Source organism: Odontesthes bonariensis, chromosome 17, assembly GCF_027942865.1.
Source record: "Odontesthes bonariensis isolate fOdoBon6 chromosome 17, fOdoBon6.hap1, whole genome shotgun sequence".
Classification (NCBI taxonomy): Eukaryota; Metazoa; Chordata; class Actinopteri; order Atheriniformes; family Atherinopsidae; genus Odontesthes; species Odontesthes bonariensis.
Window position 1 is genome coordinate 29350387 of NC_134522.1, and position 22054 is coordinate 29372440.

The following is a 22054-nucleotide window of genomic DNA, read 5'->3' on the forward strand; positions in this document are numbered from 1 at the left end:
CCGTGCCCAATCATAGACAAGACAGGGGAAACGAGAGACTCGCACTGGAGTACCAGGGAGAGTGATGTTCACTTTCCAACTGATGAAGCAACGAACATTAGGTCCTCGAGCTGCAGTTGACAGATCTGTGGACTGTGTTAAAGGGATAGTTTGCCTCTTTTGACATGAAGCCTGTATGACATCCCATACTAGCAATATTATTTATGAACATTTTCTTACCTCCTGCTGCGTACTGTGAGCCGAGTTCCAGCCTCGTTTTGGCATCGATGAAGGTAGTTCGGCCAGTTGGCTGGGGCCACAAAAATAAAGTGTTTTCCTTCTTAAAACAATATGTTCATAAATAATATTGCTAGTATGGGATGTCATACAGCTTCATGTCAAAAGAGGCGAACTATCCCTTTAATATCACAGTGGGCAGAACACAGACCCCAATGCTCCCAATCACAGCATATGGAGGCAATAGGTTAATGGGCATGTCGACTGCAGGAGGAGGGTTGCAAGAAACAGCATTGGGCACCTTGCTACGCTCATCTGGCATGTGCACAATGCTGAAGTCATAGTCCTGGAATTTAAGTGACCACCAAGCCAGTCTGCCAGAAGGGTTAGGACGTGACATCAGCCACTTGAGATTTTCGTGGCCTGTGTAGAAGGTCAACTGAAGAAGTTCAAGATATGGACTGAATGGCTCCAATGCCTCCAAGCCAGGCATTCCTTCTTTGAAATATTGGAAGGTCTTTCTGACTTTTGCAGAGCACAACTTGCATATGCTATTGCAACATCCCTTTGGTAGTGAAATAGTGGTAGTTGTGCCAGTGGTAATCAGAGCACTTGGGGTAGTTACCCCAGTCTTGGAGAGTGGCTCCAATTCATCTGAGATTTTCTATCTAGAAGAGCTCAGTCCTAATAATAACTAAGATATTGTGCAGAGCCCCCAAACTCCCAAGCCTCCATTAGAGGACCCAACCTTGAAAGGATAACTGCCCACGAAGGAGCTTATGGGGATTTATTTTTCTTTTAATGTAGACCGCATACAAGTCATTTCTATCACCCATTTGATCTTTTATGGCCATGTAATAGTCATAATATGTGTGTGTCTATGAGTGTGTTGTGTGCATGTTTAAAACTCCACTAATATAGACACAGTATCTATATAGTAGCACACATTCCTGCTTTGTGTGTTGATTCCTATTAATGCAGTCTGTATATTCATGAGGTCTCTAGACACAGGGCTTCACAGATGGCTGCCATTGACATAGATAAAACTACACAGCAAGATGTAGTGTTAAGTCTGAGGTGTTTCATCACCTGGACATCAAAGATATTAAGTTATTAAGATATTAAGACCAGCCACTTGTATACATGAGACAGACACAAGGACAGAGCGACACCAGGTGAGGAATCAGACCTGCAGGGTCACTTATTCTCTCTCTCTCTCTCTCTCTCTCTCTCTCTCTCTCTTTCTCTCTCTCTCTCTCTCTCTCTCTCTCTCACACACACACACACACTCTCACAGGTTATGTGGCTTAACACTCTCCACTCGTTCTTCTTTTCATGCATTAGAGGCATAAAGGATGGTGGAAGGTGAGTTTTAAACCTGCTCAATGATTGCTATGTTCAACCTAACAACATTAAATAAAACAGCATGTTGGAATTCAGACAGTTGGTTTGCTTCAACACACTCACCTGTAATGCATTTCAGAGAGACTGTAGGTGAACTGGTATACTAACCTTCACATGGACAGCAACCTCGTTCAAATATGAAATATTAGTTTCATTGATGAAACAAATGTCAGTTTTCACTTATTTCACTAATGGTGGCTTTGTTGTGTCAGTTATTATTTAATTGTAATTAGAATTTGATCATATATAATTAAGATTGTGGTACTTAATTGACAATTGAATTACTAGACATGTACATCTTGGGACTTTCTATATTTGTCTAATGAAAAAAAACACTCTTAAAAAGACCAAAAAAATCTTGGTCCACATCTCAGTGCTCTCTTGAAACCTTAATTTTGTCCGTGGCTGTAGATAGTAAAAATACCTTAATTTTCTAAGACTGGTGGACAGGTGGAGAAGTAAGGATGGAGGCTACAGTGTCTCTGTTTTTTGTTTTCTTCTTCTGGTCAAAGGTAAGTAAATTAATATTAACTTTTTATTGTACCCGTCAATCACTGAAAAGTAATCTTTCGAAAATAAAAGTTCATATTCAAAATAGCAAACTACTTCTTGGGACCCTGTCTCCTTATTGCTTCTTCACCACTTTTTACTCCTTTTTTCCCTCCTTTTTCAGCCACTACTTTCAACCACGCCCCACTCTTTTGTCTTGTTTTCATAGCTACCTCTTCTCTTCTATTTTTCTTTCTTGGGTTCAGATTTATAGTTATTTCTGTGCCATGGAAGCCGTAAAAAGATCAGTAACCAAAACCGATGCTTGCTTATTTGAGGTCTAAAGCAACAATTGTATGTGTCCAAAAGTGCATGGTAAACTCTTTAGAAGGCATGTGTGCATGAAGCATGATAAAAGTGTGTGAGAGTGTATGTCCTGGTCAGGTTGTGACTTTTTTCAGCATGAATTAAAGATTAAGTGTGTCTGATGGCACATCTACTGGCAAACAAACTGTTGCACTTCCATACATGTGAAGATTTTCACTGCCATAATAAATTCTAAAGATTGAAATTCTAAACTTACTTCTTTCCTTTACCAAGCCATGCCATTTTATCTTCTCTTTAGATGTTAAAAAACATTCAGCCTCATGCAACAACCGTTCGTACGCACAAATTTGTTCTTAAAGTGATGGTTCGGAGTAGATTCACCCTAGGGTCATTTGAACCATGACATCCAGCCAAGTAGCCCACCCAAAGTTTTTTCGATATTGGCTGAACATCAGCTGAGTTACTGAGCTATCCCGAATAGCTTCGTACAAGCGCTAATGGAACCTGGCAGTATCTCCAAAATTACCAAACTAAAATCACATGCCATGACACCAAACTTCTACAGTAGTACAAATATGGTCTGTACTCACAAAACGATGCATTTGGAAGTTTGAAAATAGTCCAGGAGTTTATTATTATCAACACAAGCCTAATAGCTTCTCTGCTGCTAAAGCTGCGTCGACGTCACTTCCTTGATCTGGGAGCTTCAAAGTAAGATGAGGGTTGATCTACTACTGTAGACAACAAAGTATATGCTATATTCTACATGAATTTTTATGTTGTAGAGTTGTGAATTTATTTTATCAATGGAGAAATTGAGCAGCCTTGCTTTGTTGTCTACAGTAGTAGATCAACCCTCATCTTACTTTGAAGCTCCCAGATCAAGGAAGTGACGTCGACGCAGCTTTAGCAGCAGAGAAGCTATTAGGCTTGTGTTGATAATAATAAACTCCTTGACTATGTACAAACTTCCAAATTCATTGTTTTGTGAGTACAGACCATATTTGTACTACTGTAGAAGTTTGGTATCATGGCATGTGATTTTAGTGTGGTAATTTTGGAGATACTGCCAGGTTCCATTAGCGCTTGTACTAAGCTATTCGGGATAACTCAGTAACTCAGCTGATGTTCAGCCAATATCGAAAAAACTTTGGGTGGGCTACTTGGCTGGATGTCATGGTTCAAATGACCCTAGGGCAGGGGTGGAAAGTAACGAATTACATTTACTCACGTTACTGTAATTGAGTACTTTTTATGAGTAATTTGTAATTTTCTGAGTAGTTTTTGAAATGTGTAATTTTTACTTTTACTCAAGTACATGTTGACCCAAGTACTTTTACTTCGCTACATTTGAAACCCCTCACGTTACTGAGTAAAACAAATATTTATGGTGAAAAATTAAATGCGGGCGGAAATTTAAACAGCTGTCCCGGAACTGAAAGTCAATAGATGGGTTTCACTTGACGTCACTTCTGTATTTTCTAAGCGCGCGAACCTAAGTGGTGGGCAACTGGAGCTGGGTCCCATTGAAAACACTGTGTTTTGTCTGCCACTTTTTTGCCCAAAATGCCTCAGTTTTGTGCCGTTTTTGGATGTTGCAATCGGTCTAACCGAGAGAAGGGAAAGGGTTACTATCGAGTACCTAAGGTAATCGCCCATAGAGGTGAGAAATGGAAAAAACTCACAGAACAACGCCGCAAAAAGTGGATAGTTAACCTACGTTTACAGACTGGAGGAGCTCAATCTGCAAATGCTCGTGTCTGCGGTGACCACTTCGTCAAAGGCATGTGCGAAATCTAACTGTTTAGTAGTAGTGCAGTAAAGTATTATGTTGTTAAATGCCAATCAACAGTAATGTAATACGGGCTACGTTTGGGCTTCTTTTTGAAGGCTGCCCCAGCGCGTTGTTGGCTACTGAGTCAGTGGACTGGGCTCCGACGTCAGTATTTGGATATTTGGATCTCGGCATTTTATCAAAACATAAATATTTTTTATTGTTATTCCGCAATGAAGTCCCGCAGGTCAGAGGGTTCTGGGGAATTGCGTGTGTGTCGGAGAGCATGGACCTGCTGAATTCCTTCCCAAACATTAAGAAGCTGTCTCTGAAACTCAACACAGGCCTTCCAGCCTCAGCTGCCTGTGAGAGGCTTTTTAGTTCAGCCGGGTTGCTCTTCACAGCAAAGAGAGCAAGACTTACAGCAAAAAACTTTGAAAATCAGCTGCTGCTGAAATTGAACAAGAGCTTTTCCGGTCTAAAGTTGTAGATTATTGGCAGATTTGTGGGATCCTGTGGGCACTGTATTTTGTATAGTGGGATCCTGTGAGCATTTTGTTTTATTTTGAGATGTGGGATCCTATGAGCATTTTATTGTGAATAGTGGGATCCTGTGGCATTTTAGTTTGATTTGTGGTATCCTGTGGGCACTTAATTTTGTGTGCATTTAGTTTTTTTAATACTTTGATTGTAGTTTAAATTTCTTTATTCTTATCATAGTGTTGTCCATTGGACAATAGGACTGAAAATTGTTTGCACTTTATTCAATTCAATTCAATTCAAAAATACTTTATTTATCCCAGAGGGAAATTAAATGTTGATGTAGCTCAATTAAATCAAAGAGTTATTATAGATGCTGATGGCTGTGGGCAGGAAAGATTTCCTGTAGCGGTCCGTTTTGCATCCAAACTGAAGAAGCCTTTGACTGAAGAGACTCTGTTTTCCGATAACAGTCTCATGGAGAGGATGTTCATGGTTGTCCATAATTATGGTACAAGTTGTGACTGTCCTTGTGAGGAAGTATGTCCCTGAGCCCAGTTGATCTTTTGCAAGTGTGGATGTGCACTTTTAATACACCTCGAAATAGATTAAAACAACTTGTACTGAATTTGATTCATGACTCATCCTTTTTTGCATTAAGAAACTGAAAGTAATTAAGTAACATTTACTCAAATTACATTTTAAATGAAGTAATTTTGTACTTTTACTCAAGTAAATTTTGAGATGGGTAATTTTACTTTTACTCTGAGTAGAATCTAGGCAAAGTAAAGATACTTTTACTTAATTACAATTTTTCAGTACTCTTTCCACCTCTGCCCTAGGGTGAATCTACTCCGAACCGAAGTCTTGCGTACGAGTGAATGAAGAGAATTTGCGCATTCACCAATTTTTTCGTATTTTAACTTTTCTTTCAGGTATGAACAGAATTTACGAGTGATCCAGACCTGTCGTAGGAGTTTAGTAAAATAGTCTGCTGTTATTCGAATCAAGTTAGCTTGACTAATGGATTGTATATTTAGTTACTTTGGAGCAAACATCAATAAATATTTACATTATACCCCATAATGATGCTGACATTATTCTGTTTGACTGAAATAATGCACTAACTGAAGGATAATTTGACTCCCATTGACCTTGTATATAACAAGGTCAATGGGAAGTGTAACCAGCGGCTTACTTGCTACTTTTGGATGCCTAAAGCTAGATTTATAGTTGACGCGTCGCTCGCGGCGTGGATGACGTGTTACATCAAAATGATGTTTCTGGCCTGGTGCGCACCTGGTAACAATTACAACTTAACTTTGTGCAATTATTTGTAAATAAATGATGTCGTTAGGAATTTGCTGTTGTTTCATTCAGTGGTATTCACTGGATGCGGCTTTGAATATTAAGCGCTATATAAAACCAATCTATTATTATTAGGGGTGTGACGAGATCTCGTGCCACGAGATCTTGCAAGATTAAACTCGACAATATTTTCGTTGCGTTAAAAATCTGTCTCACGAGATTTGTGAGCCAGCAAGCAGCCAGAATGACGTGGAAAAATACCGGTATTACCATTGAAGATGCCCCTGCCACTTTCAAATCATTTGTTTGGCAGCATTTAGGGTACCCGGCGGATATGATAAATGGCAGTAGAGTGACTGATAAGACACAGACAATATGCAAGCATTGTATGAAAATAATGCCATACACCACGGCTAATACGAGCACGATGCAGAGACATACAGCACCACCACAGCTCGGTACTCAAATCAACCACTGCACCTGTGAAGAAAACACTTGAACACTTCTTAAAAAAGAACACGGCTGTGTAGTTGTAGCAAGTTGTCAGTGACATTTTCGGTCAGGCCCTGTTTGCACTATTTGCACTCTGTATTAACAGAGTAGAACTTTGATTGTTTGCACTTGAAAAAAAGAAAGAAATATTTTATTTATTTTATTTTAACTATTATAAATTATAGTTTTAATTTCAATTTGTGGAAGTTTATTTAAAGCTCATGCTTACATCATGCATGTAAAGAGTGACAACAAAACATTTAAAAATGCATGTGCAACTCGGTTAAATAAAAGTCTGTTGGTCCAGTCATATAATTAGGGATCGAGCAGTGAAACTGTAAGGACCCTATTGTATCTGTTCTTCTTCATTATTCTTTGCAAAAGGTACTCGAAAACTCATGAAATTTTGCAAGCACCACCTGCCAGTCGACGACATGAAAACTCTGTAGCGCCCCCTACGATGCTTAAAAATGGTCCCCGCATTGGGGTTAGTTTCGTGTGGGACAACAAAATGCGGTACACTCATTCCTCATGCCCAGACACACAAAAAAGTCTCATGCCGCTATGGTCCCACGTCCACAGGAAGGCGGCCATTTTGGATGGAAAGTGCATTTTTCGTGCCATTTTTGCCCGATTCCACGCCTTGAATATGATCGAACTCGTCCTACAGATTTAATACTACAGACTTCAAACTTGGCCAGGTTACTCTTAAGATATGGGGAGAAAAAAAAATAAAGACTAAAACATTCATGTATAGTATATTAAAACTTTTTTTTTTCTTAAAAACATAGAAGATGCAGATCTGACGGGGTTTAGCTCTGGAGGAAGATCGGTGGTTTGACTCCGGCTTCCCCAGTCTACGTGTCAGGGCTGTAGTACTCGAGTCCGGACTCGAGACCGTTTTTTTATGGTCTCGGACTTGTCTCGGACTCGCTGGTATTTGACTTGGACTTGTCTCGGTCTCGGCCACTGGTCTTGCCAAATATGGCTCTTGGTCTCGACCGAGTCCAGGCGTCTTTATTTTGTTACAATATTTAAGGGAAAAGTAACCACTTGATAACCAATCACACACCAGTTTATTTTCGCGAGCCCTGCATCTGAGCCTTGCGAACGTTCTTATCCTTATCGTTCATTTATTGATTCACACACACAGTGAGAAGATGTCGGCCAAATCCGCTATAGTGAAATGTGGTTTTACTAATCATAAAGAATTTCTCAGCACATCACTGAAAAAAAAAAACACAGGGCAGATTGCAGATTTTGCAAATCGACTATCTGGGACGACTTCAAACTTAGTGAGACACCTGCAGAGGCATCATTCATCTCGGTAAGTTAACTGCAGAGCTAGGCAGTGCTTAGCATCATAGGCTAGGCTATGTGTTATGCATTAGCTAACATAGCGGAAGAAAAGCCAAGGTAATGTGTTTTTGGACATAGTTATCATCACTTACTGTCCGTCTGGTATTACTGGTTTCATGAGATATAAAAAATGAAACGATTGTGAATATGGAATAAGCGATTGGTTGTCGTGAATTACATTTGTGGTTGTGTGATACTGTACTTGTGTTACAAAGGGTAGCAGCTACACGAACGCTCGAGTGTTTACGTTAACGTTCACTTTAGGGTAAAATAAACGGTAGGGTAAAGTAAACGTTGCATCAGGTTAAGTCAGCCCTAAAGTTATAAGTTTGATACTGTATGGTGGTAGCTGTGTGTCATATTTGCGTGAAAGGTGGTTCATTTTGGTAATGTTTATAATATCTGACATTGGCGATGATTTCCTCAGTTTTATATTGAGAGGCTTAGCAACAGCCAGCTACTGACATTACTCTAACTAGCAGGAGGCGCAAGCATGCCCTGGCTGCATGTCTCTGAAACGGAGCAAAGTTAATATATATTGCTGAGTTGCTTGTTAATTTATATAACTGAGTATATAACATAACTTTGTTGTTAACATGTTATACTGTGTGATCTGATCGTAATAAACTGTATGTCAGGCCACATGCATTTAATAGAATTTGACTTTTGAGGGAGTGAGAGTGGCTACTGTCATGCATCCAACTTGTTCTTTTCTGTCCTGGACTCGGTCTTGACTCGGACTTGAGTCTTTTGGACTCGGTCTTGTCTTGGACTTGAACCTATTTGGACTCGGTCTTGTCTTGGACTCGACCGGTCCTGGTCTTGGACTTGTCTTGGACTCGACAAAGGTGGTCTTGACTACAGCCCTGCTACGTGTCAAAGCATCCTTGGGCAAGACACTGAACTGAACGTTGCCTACCGATGCATCCATTGGTGTATGAATGTGAATGAGAAGAAAGCACGTAGACTAAGACGTACTGTACGAGTATTAGTGAATGGGTGAATGTGGCATATAGTGTTGATGTGCTTTGAGTAGTCAGTTAGACTAGGAAAGCGCTATACAAGTACAGAAATTAGGGATCTCCCGATATAATGCTGATACCGAGTCCCGATCCGATACTACTACAGTACATTAAAAAAAAATGAAGAACGACGAAGAAACAGATCCAGGATGTCCCTGATTTTTTATTTTATTCACTTATTTTATCATTTAACACTTATAAACAGAGCACTTCTGTGAGGTAGGTTGAACAAAAAAAAAAAGTAATCAGTAATAAACAAATTCTTCACATTTTAGTTTAGTGCAACAATGTCTAATATAAAAACGAGCAGCAGCTCAACTTGAAATACCTGGCAGGCATGTAAACAAATAAGCAAATAAAAGTGCCACAGTGTTATAAAGTAAGGCCAGTAATGTGCTTCTCGGAACTGCACTTCTTATTCTTACTCTCCTCCTCTGGCTTCACAGAAGGAAATGTAAGATTTTCTTGATGAAAACCAACATCTCTACCTTGTCAGGTTTGAGCCTGTTCCTGTTCTCATCAAGGATGGTAGCGATGTCCTTGCCACCTCTTGAAATCCCAAGTTTGCATATCTCACAGTTTGCAATCGCAACGTTTTTGTCATCCATTTTAAAATACCTCCTCACCGCGGACATTCACGCCCCCAGCTTCAAGCTGCTGCCGTGTTCTGCTTCGCTTTACGGCACGCAGCAAAGTGACGTCATGCCGCATGCGTTGTTTCTGTGTATAGTTGAGACCATAGACATAAAAATCCGGGGAGTTATGATTATTGTAGTTGGGAATATACACCTTCTTCAGTCAAAATAAATGCAATGTGGAGGCATTGGAGACCCATCCAAGATGGCGGCCGTGCTGATACGTCAGCTCCAATAGTCAGTCTATGAGATGTCTACGTATATTTTGTCTATGGTTGAGACGGTCTGACTCTGTACCACCACATAACAGTAAATACTAAGCTGTTATTTTTCCCATTTGCTTTGAAATATTATAGTTCTGATAAAAAATTAATAATGAGAATAAATATACATATATAGATAGGCTATATATCCGATCACTGATCGGGATGAAACGTCCGATTCCGATAGAGTCAGATACCACGTGATCGGCCCCGATTTCCGATCACGTGATCGGATCGGAACATCCCTAACAGAAACTTACTTAAACTTATTCCTGCTCCAAACTCTTATGTAGATTAAGATCATATTCATTGTCATGTATGGGGAAATACACAAAACTTCTCCTCCGCATTTAACCCATCCAGGTTGGCACCTGTTGAATACACATATGCACATGCACAGTGTAGCGTTACCGGGTATTTATATACGTATTAAATATAAGGATTTATGAGATGTTCTTACAGTCTCAAATAAACCTTACCTCGAATTCAGGGCACCACCTACCTAGGTTTTGACTTAATTTAAGTCACAGTCAGGTAGGAAAACTGTTCGAAATCTTACGATCCTGGTGTTAAATTAATAATCAATTAATATTCAGTCTCATATCTCGCTACTTTCGTGAAGTTCTCGTTTGGTTGGACAGACATCACGTAAAGAAAGCATACGACACAATCTGTGATTATAACATATATATATAGATATATGAACTGTTTATTACAATGATATGATCTTAGACATGAACCTTTAAACAAACAGGAGATGCATTGAATATGGGTGATTATATAAAACACTTAGTGAATGGAAAATAAAATATGGGAATGGAGAGATACTGGATGTATTCAAATAGTTTGGGTTGGCTGACTATTTGAAGCTAAATACTGACATTTCCGATTAATTTATCATTCTGTGAAAGCCTCGAGACATCCATCAAACCCACTTTAAGGTGAAAACGGGTCGGTCTTACTGTGCTGAAGTTCTGTTCAGTCGGTTCGGACCACGGCAGCGGTCACGCGGGGTCCGAGGGGATTTCTCTTCCGCTCTCTGGGCCTTCCTGGCTGTGGTGGCTGACTTTAGCGGACTTCTCAGTTGCTTCTTTGATGAAGTGAACTTAAGTTCACAGAAGATTAATAAAAGGTTGCTTGGAGTTGGCTTTCTTGGTAGGAAAAGGTGATGATGGCGTGAAACAGCGGAGGTTAGGACGTGCGACGTAGAAGGACGTGGATGGCGAGGGACGAACAAAAACACGTAAAACGTGCATCTTCAGAGTATTTCAATCTGCTTCTTTGTTCGGGTCTTTCTTTCTCGTCTCCGGGGTCTCACTGGGTTCTGGAGGGTCTCCTCCGGTCGTCCGCTGCATCGCTCATCCTCTGTCCTTCCGCTCTCTCCTGAGATTATGGGAAAACTCCCAAACTCTGGTGAGCTCTTCTCTTCTGCTTAAACCATCTCTAAAACTCTCTGAGCAGCTGTTCTCTGCTCAAATCTCCTTCTGAAACTCTGGGTTGGAACCCTTCTGGAACAAGAGGCAAGAAGCAAGAGAGCAGACGCCTGAAGCGAGCCAGCAAACGAGAGAACTAGAGAGAGCACTAGAGAGAGTGTGTTTTCCGCGGGTTCCGGGTTTTGACTCTCGGAGGCGGGGCTTACACTACTTTTTCAGCCAATGACATGCTTGAACTGTGTGCATGTCTGTGTAAGGTGATCTGTGCTATAGGGGGATTTCTGGATTTAGACAAAGAAAACTCTTATTTCTCCATTACTCCCATCTCATAGAACATTTGTCTCGGTGATTCTGAAAACACCACATCTTGTTAAGATATGCAGATTAAAGATATAACATAGACTTGTAATATAAAGACATCAAAATAACACACATGATAAAGACAATTATGACTTTCAAAATTCAGATGAATATCTATGAAATCGTGACATATGAATAGTGAGCCACACAATGTTCATTTTCTGTGTTAACAATGGGGACACTAAACAAATACCAAATAGATACCGAAGGGACATCGTTAGAAGTTACTAGTTGCCTATATTGTCCATTTTACTGAGTCCTCTGGGATTTAAATGTTCAACTAATCAACACTGCAGACCACTAGGGGGCAATGTGGTTCCATCAGGCAGGTTGGGCATTTTCCAACAAGTTTGTTTCTTCGTCAATATTTAAGCCAGAATCGTACAAATTGTCTCTATATGCGTCTTGTGATCAAGCTGGAAACCTGAAAGAAATTGTACACGGTTATCAAACACATTTAATATAGTTTTAAGATTCGACTAAAAGTGAGTCTTATGAAGTCTTCTCAGTTTGTATGTAGCCATCTGGTCGGTTTGCTGGTGAAAAGGGGTGTTAAAGTGTCAACTTTCGAGTTATGGTCTAGATAAGATAGTAAGTGTCCCACTTTTCCAAGAGTGAGTTCTTTGTTCGTTAGAGTCTATCCCAATTTTTATTGCAAGCGTCTGTTGCGAGTTCGACTCCCCAAAAGCTCTTAAGAGAGTAGAAGTTGAACGTAAATTAGGCAGTTTCTGTCTCTTTTTCCTTTGTGGAAAGAAAATGAAGATCTGGTTTATATCCACATACGTAAACATCCCCCACAGGAATGTTGGTTTTGTCAAAGTTTGAAAAACTCTTAATCCACACGGCACTGTGACTGCTACTACAGGGTCACAAACTCATGGAGATGTCATACACTGAAGCGGTGGGCAGCCATTCACAGCACCTGGGGAGCATGGGGGTACGGTGCCTTGCTCAAGGGCACCTCGGCCGTGGCAAGGAGGTGGACTGCCACCCCTTCAGCTCACCGATCTTTGAGTGGGAATCGAACCGCCAACCTTCCGGTTATTGGATGGCACACTCTAACCACTGAGTTGGTTCATCGGTTCATATGATTGTTCTTGTTTTCTGCATATTGCCCTGACTCATCTTTTTTTTTACTGGAGTTTTGATGAGTTATTGGAACATTTTTTATATCATCATGTGTTAGATACAACCATGGATTTTTGTAATGTCTCAATCCACCAAATTTAAATGGAAACCATTTCATGCCCGTAAATCCTGTTGGGTACAGCCTAGATACAGATTAAAAGACATTTTTCTCAGTGTTATAGTTCTTAATTTTGTTGGGTCAGTTACATTCATGTTTTCTTACTGGATCCCTTTATGACATCTTACCTGAAGAACTAACTCATTCCAGAGTAGGTACTGCACCTGGGTACTGGGTACTCCATTTTATGAACTAAAGGGTGCTATTAAGATCGGTTGGGTAAAATCTCATGCATCCTTATGCAATCCTGCAAAAGTTGTTCCATAATAAGCTAAACGCCAAATAAATGGCAAGTGATGATCCAGCACTGATATTTGTCACCACTGCAGTCAATCAGGTTTGCTTGACGTGAAAGGACACACATAGTTCGTACAGTAGTGCTTCAAAACCTGGGACAAAAGGCCAGTTCTACCAATCACAAAAGCAGATTACACCAATTGAGATTGATGGGCGAGTGAAGCATGAACTTTTTTGTGCTTGATATATAATTAATTGATATAAATCTGTGTTTTACTATTTATTTTTTTGCTTTTGCAAATTTTATTATTAAACACTGCTTCATGTGCTTAAATGGATGAGCCCACTTTTTTATATAAACGTCTGGAAAGTTTGCAATGAAAACCTTTAGGGAAAAGGGCAAATAATTATTTGGTTGTTGGTAACAGGTTATTGAATGAAATATCTGCCTCTCAAATGAGCAAAAATGAGCAGCGTTACATGTTTTTAGGATCTGAGTGGAACTAAAATAATCCAGTGAACTTAACAAACCTACCAATATGGGGCACTGAACGGTTTAAACTTCTTTTTCAGCCACAAAAACATAGCTTGGAGCCTAGTACAATGTACAAGGCTCTTGAGAATCCAACTGCTTTGTAAAGTCATATCTACTGTCCCATAAAGAAAAAAAAAGAATAAAGTTAAAGGAAAATAGTATTCTGGTATTATTATATTGTATTATATTAGTATTATAACAGCTATGTAAAAATCTGCAAGGAGATGATCTATGATGACTTTGGATACCAAGGTTTTGGGCTGTTTAAAAAACTCAGGATGCCAAAGATCTTCAATGTGTTTTGGTGAGATACAAAAATGGGTGTTTGTTTAATCACCTTTAATAGTCACTTTATCTACTAGGTAGACATATTGCTCCTTGCTGTGGAACTACTGAGGCAGGAACATACTGACTGACTAATGTTTTGTGGCCTAAATATGACTGGTGAATTATTGTGGGCTTACATTATTAGCTTTCTGCTTATTCAGCTGTGTCCATCCATCCATCCATTTTCTATACCCTGCCGAATCCGTTGGTGGGGTCGCAGGGTGAGCCTATCCCAGTGGTCATCGGGCAAGAGGCAAGGTACACCCTGGACAGGTCGCCAGTCTATCACAGGGCCACACAGAGACAAACCAGACAAACAACCACACACACGCTCACACTCACTCTTAAGGACAATTTTTAGAGACACTAATTAACCTAACATGCATGTTTTTGGACAATGAGAGGAAGCCGGAGTACCCGGAGAGAACCCCCGCATACAGGGGGAGAACATGCAAACTCCACACAGAAAGGCCCCAGCTGGGAGTTTATTCAGCTGTGTACACCGACTGAAATAAAATAATTCAGTGTTAAAAAGAAGTCTAAATTTTAAGTTGTGATGTGTTTTAACATTGCTGATGTTCCAAAAAGATAAAAATAATCTTACATTTGTTTTGTCGGCTTCTTCACTTTCCCAGTGAAGCTTGCTTTTGATGTTCATTTGAACATACATTTTTCTGACTTTATTTATTTAAACTGGTACTTAACTGAGACAAAAATACAGCTGATATTGCATAAAGGTATTAAAGGGATACAATGTAGTTTAGCGGCAGTATAGCGATCTCTATTGGTCAAACTGAAATTCTACACTGTCGTAAAAATGCCCACCTGTACACACCCACTAACTAAACATCGTGGCGAATGCTGCCGTTGTGTTATTTAGTCAGTGCAGTTAGGTCATCTGATTCACAAGTATAGACTGCCCACGTAAGATACTATAATCAGAGATTTTCTGAAGAGAGAACTCAAGATAATATGCTATAATCCTGTTGCTGGAGGAAGTGGCCGGGGACAGCTCGTCTGGGTTTCTCTGCTCAGGCTGCTGTCCCCGCGACCCGATCCCCGGACAAGCGGAAGATAATGGATGTATGGATGTATGGATGTATGGATGGACTGTTGCTGATCTTGAATGGGATTCTTCCCTCATCATGGTGTATTCGTGGAGTGATTCCTTTGTATTAGCAGACACTTACAAAAGTTACATCTTAGACAGATGTGCGCAGGCACTACCAACATACACGCCGCAATAAACGCAGACTAGCTCTACACTATTCCGATTACAATCACAAATTAATCCATTTTCATTTGTAGATAACAATTCTTGTTCGGATTAAAACGCTATTCTTATTCTAATCAGGTCAGTCCGTGTATTTCTGAAGCTAGGCTACGTCTCGAACTCAGGAGGAATTAGAGCACCATCATCACCTGTCTCTTTACGATCTAAAACGCAGATCACTATGGTAGATGAACAAGATCACGCTTGGAGAAATTTCACAAAGATGGGAAGTGCCAACATCGAACGTTTCATATTCAGTCTGTGAAAGGCAGAATAGGAAACGCTTGGTGTTGGCTCTTCAACGCAAGCGAACACATAGCTACAACTACAGCTAGCATACAGTACCTAGCTAAGTGCCGTAAACACAAACGACTCTTCTCGCGCATCACGACACTTCAGAAGCGGGTTGCTCCTGCCGAAGTTACATATGGGATTTTCAGCATACAGACCCCTGTTGGGAGCGAGACAGGCTTCATTCGCATACCATTGACTTGTTTAACCTTTGTTAAACTCCTGAAGGCTATAATTTTAGGTGAAAATGCTACCTAGTGCCCCTTTAACAGCCACACCCACCCAGGACACAAACTGTTTGTGCCTCTTCCATCCGGAAAGAGGTACAGGAGTATCAAAACCCACACCAACAGACTGAGACACAGCTTCTTCCCCAGAGCTGTAAAATCCATCACCCCATACCCCCACACATCCACCCATAGACTGATCATTAAAAACAACCTGCAGACAGACACTCACACTGCACTGCACTTTTATTTGACTGACTTACTTATGCTACAATATGTGCAATACAAAACAATAGGATTGCACTTTTACTATTTTTATTATTTTTTGTATAACTTAGATATCTTTATACTGTGTGCCCAAGCCAAAGAGCTCCTGAACTAAATTTCATTATGCCTGCATAGTGACAATAAAGATTCTTGATTCTTGAAATAAAACACCTTCCTCCTCACCGGTGAGTCACTGTGGGCTAGTAACAAAAATCTAGAATAAAACAATATATTTTTTTATACCTTATGATACTGGATCTCAAACTTCAGGATGGAATTGGTTCAGTTTTAGACTCACAACCTTTCAAATTTCTTTCATAAGCTCTGATCGCCTTTCTTTCATGAGTGGCGCACCCACTCCGAGCTGACATGAAGTCATTGTATCATGGGTGGGATGTGTTGTTCTTAGCACTTGTTAGGCCCGAGCACTGAAGGAGATATTGTATTGAATCTTTCGTGTTTATTATTTTTCTTATTATTATTATTTAATCCTAAAATTAATTGCTTTTTCGGGGGCATGAACATGCTTAAAAACTTTATGGTAGCCCTGTAACGTTTTATGAAACTTGGCAATCACATGTGGTCAAAGGATGTGTGATTAAAGATTGTGAAAAGCTTTGTTATAACAATTGGATCTGGGTTTGGTGGTGCTGGGTATGGCACGACCAATAACTTTGATGTTCCTCTTTTTTACAGGAAGGTGACATATCTGCCACATTTTGAATCTAAAGTTTAATAAATGTCACACATATCATCACACTCAGCTTCTTTACAGATTTACATGTCAATATTTTGTCATCCCCATGGTGCCACCCACTACCAGTGGTCACAGGTTTTGCTCTTGGACTTATTATTCTCTCATTATTCACAAGATCTACTTCAAATGTGTGCAGAAGACAGATAACAAGTGGATAACATATTCAATTCAGTTTATTTATATAGCGCCAAATTATAACAAATGTCATCTCAAGGCACTTAAATAATATAGTCCAATTCAAGCTAATTGGAGTTCAATTCATTGTAATCATAATCTGATGAAATCCAATTAATTAATATAAAACCAATTAAAAAACAATTTCCTAGCTAAGGAAACCAACAGATTGCACTGAAACTTCTCTGCAGTCCAATCTCCCGTCCTGAGCGTGCCTGAGGCAACTGGAAAGGAACGACTCCCTTTGAACAGGAAGAAACCTCTGGCAGAACCAGACTCAGGAAGGGTGGCCATCCGCCTTGACCAGCTGGGGTTTGAGAAAACAGCAAAAGAGGGAAAGAAACACCGTAACACCATTCAAAGGATACCTGTTGGAACAGGGAAACACAAGATAATGGCCACAGTAATGTCCATTGTACACAATATCATTTGAGAAATTAAATTGGGGGGGGGGGGGGGGGGGGGGGTGAGGAAAGGTGTGTCAGATGAGGCCCCCCAGCAGTCTAGGCCTATAGCAGCTTAACTATGGGATGTTTCAGGATCACCTGAGCCATCCCTAACTATAAGCTTTATCAAAAAGGAAAGTTTTAAGCCTGGTCTTAAAAGTGGAAAGGGTGTCTGCTTCCTGGACATTTACTGGCAGCTTATTCCACAATAGAGGGGCCTGATAACTGAAGGCTCTGCCTCCCATTCTACTTTTAGAAACTCTGAGAACCACAAGTAAACCTGCAGTTTGGGAGCTGTGCTCTGTTAGGAAAATATCTTATAATGAGATCTTTAAAATATGATGGAGCTTGGTCATTAAGAGCTTTATATGCGAGGAGAAGAATCTTAAATTCTATTCTGAATTTAACAGGGAGCCAATGAAGAGAAGCTAAAACTGGAGAAATATGATCTCTCCTGTTAGAACACACCTCTAAATCAGCACCTCCAAATCTGAGACCATGGTCCTCGGCCGGAAAAGGGTGGAATGCTCTCTCCGGGTCGGGAACGAGATCCTTCCCCGAGTTCAAGTATCTCGGGGTCTTGTTCACGAGTGAGGGACGAATGGAGCAGGAGATTGACAGGCGGCGGTGCGGCGTCTGCAGTGATGCGGGCTCTGCACCGGCCCGTCATGGTGAAGAAGGAGCTGAGCCAGAACTGAGTTTTTGCTGGAGGACGTGCTCGTGGTGGAGGGGTGAATTTCAATATCACGTCATGACCACAAAAATCATTATAAATCGCTATTCTCATTTGAGCAACACCAAATTTTACATGGTGTAATCTCTTTGGCACCTTGAACAGATCTGTATATACCCTGCCAATGCTATAGCCCCACCCACTGACAACGGGAAGGGATTATTTTTTAGTTAATGACTTGAAACTTCTCAATGATTTCCCCCTCACACTTAGTGTGTGAGACAAGGGTTAAGCCTTTCATGAAATTATCTCACCGAAATTAAGAATTTTGGTAAAACGTATTTATGGCGAATATCTTTTTTTATTTTATCTCAAGCTTACAACTTCCAAGCTTCACCAATCTTTGCATTTTTGATGAAGATTATGAATATATACAAATGCAAATATTTTGGGGATGTGCCAAAATGACCGAAGAGCCCCTTCTACAATATTACAAAAATTGATCCCTACCCTCTTGTTTTATTCAAAGCTATTAAAAATGGCCACTTACAAGGTGTATAAAAAAATCCTCTTGGACCCATTGGCTAAATCAAACAAGTCTGAAGCCCCATTTTTGGTGTGATTTCTGCCATTTTTAGGCCTCGTATTTTAACGAACTCCTCCTATAAATTTGATAAACTTCCTATAAACTTGGTCAGTATAAGCATACATCCTTTGTCATTAAAAGTTATTAAAAACTTTTACATAAGTTAAAGGGTGTGGTCACTGCTTAAATTGTAATAAGTCTTTGCTTATTTGATGACAGACCCCCACTGAGCACAAAAATATGAAAATATAGTGGTGGTGTCCTAAAACACCTCTCTAATGCCCTCTTGAACATTTTTCAAATTCAGCCCCGAACATTCAGGTCACTGATCTGGAAGACATTTGATTCAAATATGAAACTTGTTCCCAACTCAAGGTACAAATAGGCTTCCTGGAGGCACATTCTAAAAATAAAACAGAAAGTCTATAAGTATCAACCCCTTGTCATTAGAGGTTATCAAAAGTTTTATCCCTCGTGTAACTGGATGCTCACAGCAAAAGCAACTTGAGCGACCGTGGCGACCAGCTGCCATTCATTTTCAATGTACACTGGCAACTTAAGCGATGTGACGCGAGCGATGCGATGAAAGAGGTTCAACTTTATGCAAATTAGCAGCGGCGCGACAGCCAATTGTGGGACAATCTGGATTCCGAAGGCGGAAAAAGAGAAAAACAATGGAGGAGAAATTAATTATTGCAGTCTTTGGTTTCCCAGAGCTTTATGATACAAGCCTGTTTGTCGACAGAGACAATAAAAAAAAAAATTGTGCTTGGAGGAAGGTTGCAGACCTTGTTGGAGTATCTGGTGAGTTGTAGGTTACTATGGCTACATGTAAATAAATGCAAACCTTAGGATAATCTACTATTTCAGCAATAGGTGACATGCTGTGTCTATATGCAGAGGGAGAGATAATGATGTTGTGTATGTTGTTTACAGTTGATGATTGTAGGAAGAAGTGGAAGAGTTTGAGGGACACACACAGGAGGGAGAGAAAAAAAGAGGAGAGGTGCAGAAGCTGGGCCGAGACGTCCACCATTCGAACGTGGCATTATAGCCAAATCATGGCATTTTTAAATCCTTTCATGGAGGATAGGGCCACCTAGAGTGTGATCCATGGTGAAAGAGGGAACCGATGCTGCTAGATGGATTATTATATATGCCTGCTGTTTGAAAGACGCCTCTTCGGTCGCTTCAGTTGCTGCCTGCTAAGCGACTGCAGGCAACGTAATGTGAGCGACCAGTGCGACCACAGGCAATTTTTTTCTCTTTTGGTCTGAACGCACAGTAAGGGTGTGGTAATGGTAGCGGCTTGAACTTTGAAGAAACCTCACCACACGGACAGAATTTTTCTAACCCCTGGTACTCCATAAATTACTGATCGGGAAGTTTGGGCCCCTTGTGTGCCATTCTCAACTCACTCTGAAGCACCTCTTCTTGTTTTTAAACCCCTCTACACACAATGTTTGTGCCCCTTGTAGCCCATTGACATATTTATACCCCGCCAACTCTATAGAACCGCCTCCTGACAGCAGGAAGACCCAGCTTTTTAGTTCATGACCTACAACTTCTATTAATTTACCCCTCACAACTAAAAGTGTATCAGAAAAGGTTTAAGCCATTTATGATGGTTCTATATTGTTTTGATGAGTAAATATTGTATATCTGGTTCCACAAAGCAGTCGTGATGAAAAATCAGCTGCGGTTATTACAGTTAGAACATATGCAAGGTCCAACCCTGTTGTAGCTTGTCTGGCCAAAGTTCCTGGATTCCTTTGTAGGCTACATGTGTGAAAGTGTTTTTTGTTATCTGGCAACTTTTGTGAATAATATACTTGTGGTAAAATGGTACATATATTGTTGCTAACCAATATCTTGTATCTTGTGGTACTTTGGTTGAAATGTAATCAGCTGGATTTCATCATTTGTATGTCAACCATTCCAGTCAATATCACCACTAGTCATCACTGATGATCACAGTCCCATACTGAAGACAACCACGTGTAAAATTGTTTTGTCAGCAAAGCCCTGCCCTGTCGAAAGAAGTATTAACATGATTTTTAACTATTATATAAACCACAAAGCCACTCCAAAACATCGATTTAAAACTTTGGTCAGTAAGTTCCTTTTTCTTTTCAATGTGTGTCAGTACTCTACATATCACTGTTCTATTTATTTCTTTAGGATTCTTCCTTTTAAATGACAGTTCTTCATCATGATGCAGAAAGTTACTAAGAAGTGCACTGTTCTACACAACTCATATATAGCATGATTGCTGACAGTGCCAACCTGATCGTGCTTGCATGTCAGTATTGAATCATGTTCACTCTTTCACCGAATAGCTGATTGGAATGATGGAATCTCTGCATCCTTCATGCGCTATGCTCGACAAGTCGGGGCCTGAAAGCATCGATGATGCGGTCCCCGGGTCCCTCGGTTGCATCACTCGCCGAAGCGCTGCCTATGTGCAAGGGCCTTAATCGCTGCTTGCAGCTTTGATTTTTTATTGGTTTCTGCATTTGCATTTGTAAGACTCTTTTTGCGATATTCATTTCTATATGAAAAGTGCAGACTGTCTTTAAGTGCTTGTGTTGTACGAAATACTCAAAAAGAGGATATTACATTAATTTCTACATTTTACCTTCAAAACAATTTCAGCACAGAGAAGTCATCTACATTATTTAGAGAACACAATGTAGAAAAAGAGGATAAGAAAAGGATGAACATTGGGTAAAGACAGGAACGAGTAAGTACATGTAAAAGATGGGGGAAATGGAAATAAGTTCCCAGGCTGAGTGGATGAATAAACATCATTTTTGTCATTATTTCTACAGGTGGAGCTGACTGGCAGCAGTGTGTTTGACTATATACATCCCGGTGATCATGTGGAGATGGCAGAGCAGCTCGGCATGAAGCTTCCTCCAGGCAGAGGAATATCTCTGTCTCAGGGAACCATCACTGAAGACGGGGCATCATCTGCTTCATCGTCATCACATTCTGAGACCCCCGAACCAGGTTGGAATAGCAGGAGGAAAGCATAAAAAGATAAAGTCTGACTTGTATTATTTTGTGCAATCCTTGAACTGAGAGATTAAATAAGAATGACTGAATATACTGCTAAAAAGAGTCTTAGGAAGACTAACCAAAAAAGTTGAGTTTACTTAAGTATTAATGAAAGGTCTCTGACATGCCTCGGTCCTGGGCTGCACAAAGTATGATTTTTAGCACTTTCACCTCATTGCCAGAAGGTTGTCTTGTTGTCTGTTGTCTAAGGTCCTTCTGTGGGGAGTTTGCACGTTTTTCATGTGCATTCATAAATTCTCACATGGTCCTAGCCTCCCACTGTCCTAAATTATGCATGTTAGGTTAACAGGTGATTCTAAATTGTCCTTAGGAGTGTGCATGGTGCGTTGTCTTGTTTGTCTTGTTTGTTTGTATGTTGGCAATGGACTGGCG

General features: G+C 40.3%; 1 protein-coding gene across 2 annotated transcripts in view; it reads left to right on the forward strand.

Annotated features, from left to right (window-relative positions):
* Positions 1-22054, forward strand: part of npas3 (neuronal PAS domain protein 3) — a 424371-nt gene that overhangs the window by 298965 nt on the left and 103352 nt on the right. For both annotated transcript variants that reach the window (XM_075448043.1, XM_075448044.1), the window contains exon 6: positions 21433-21613. In XM_075448043.1, coding sequence (XP_075304158.1) covers positions 21433-21613 — 181 coding nt within the window. The remainder of the gene's footprint in view (positions 1-21432; positions 21614-22054) is intronic.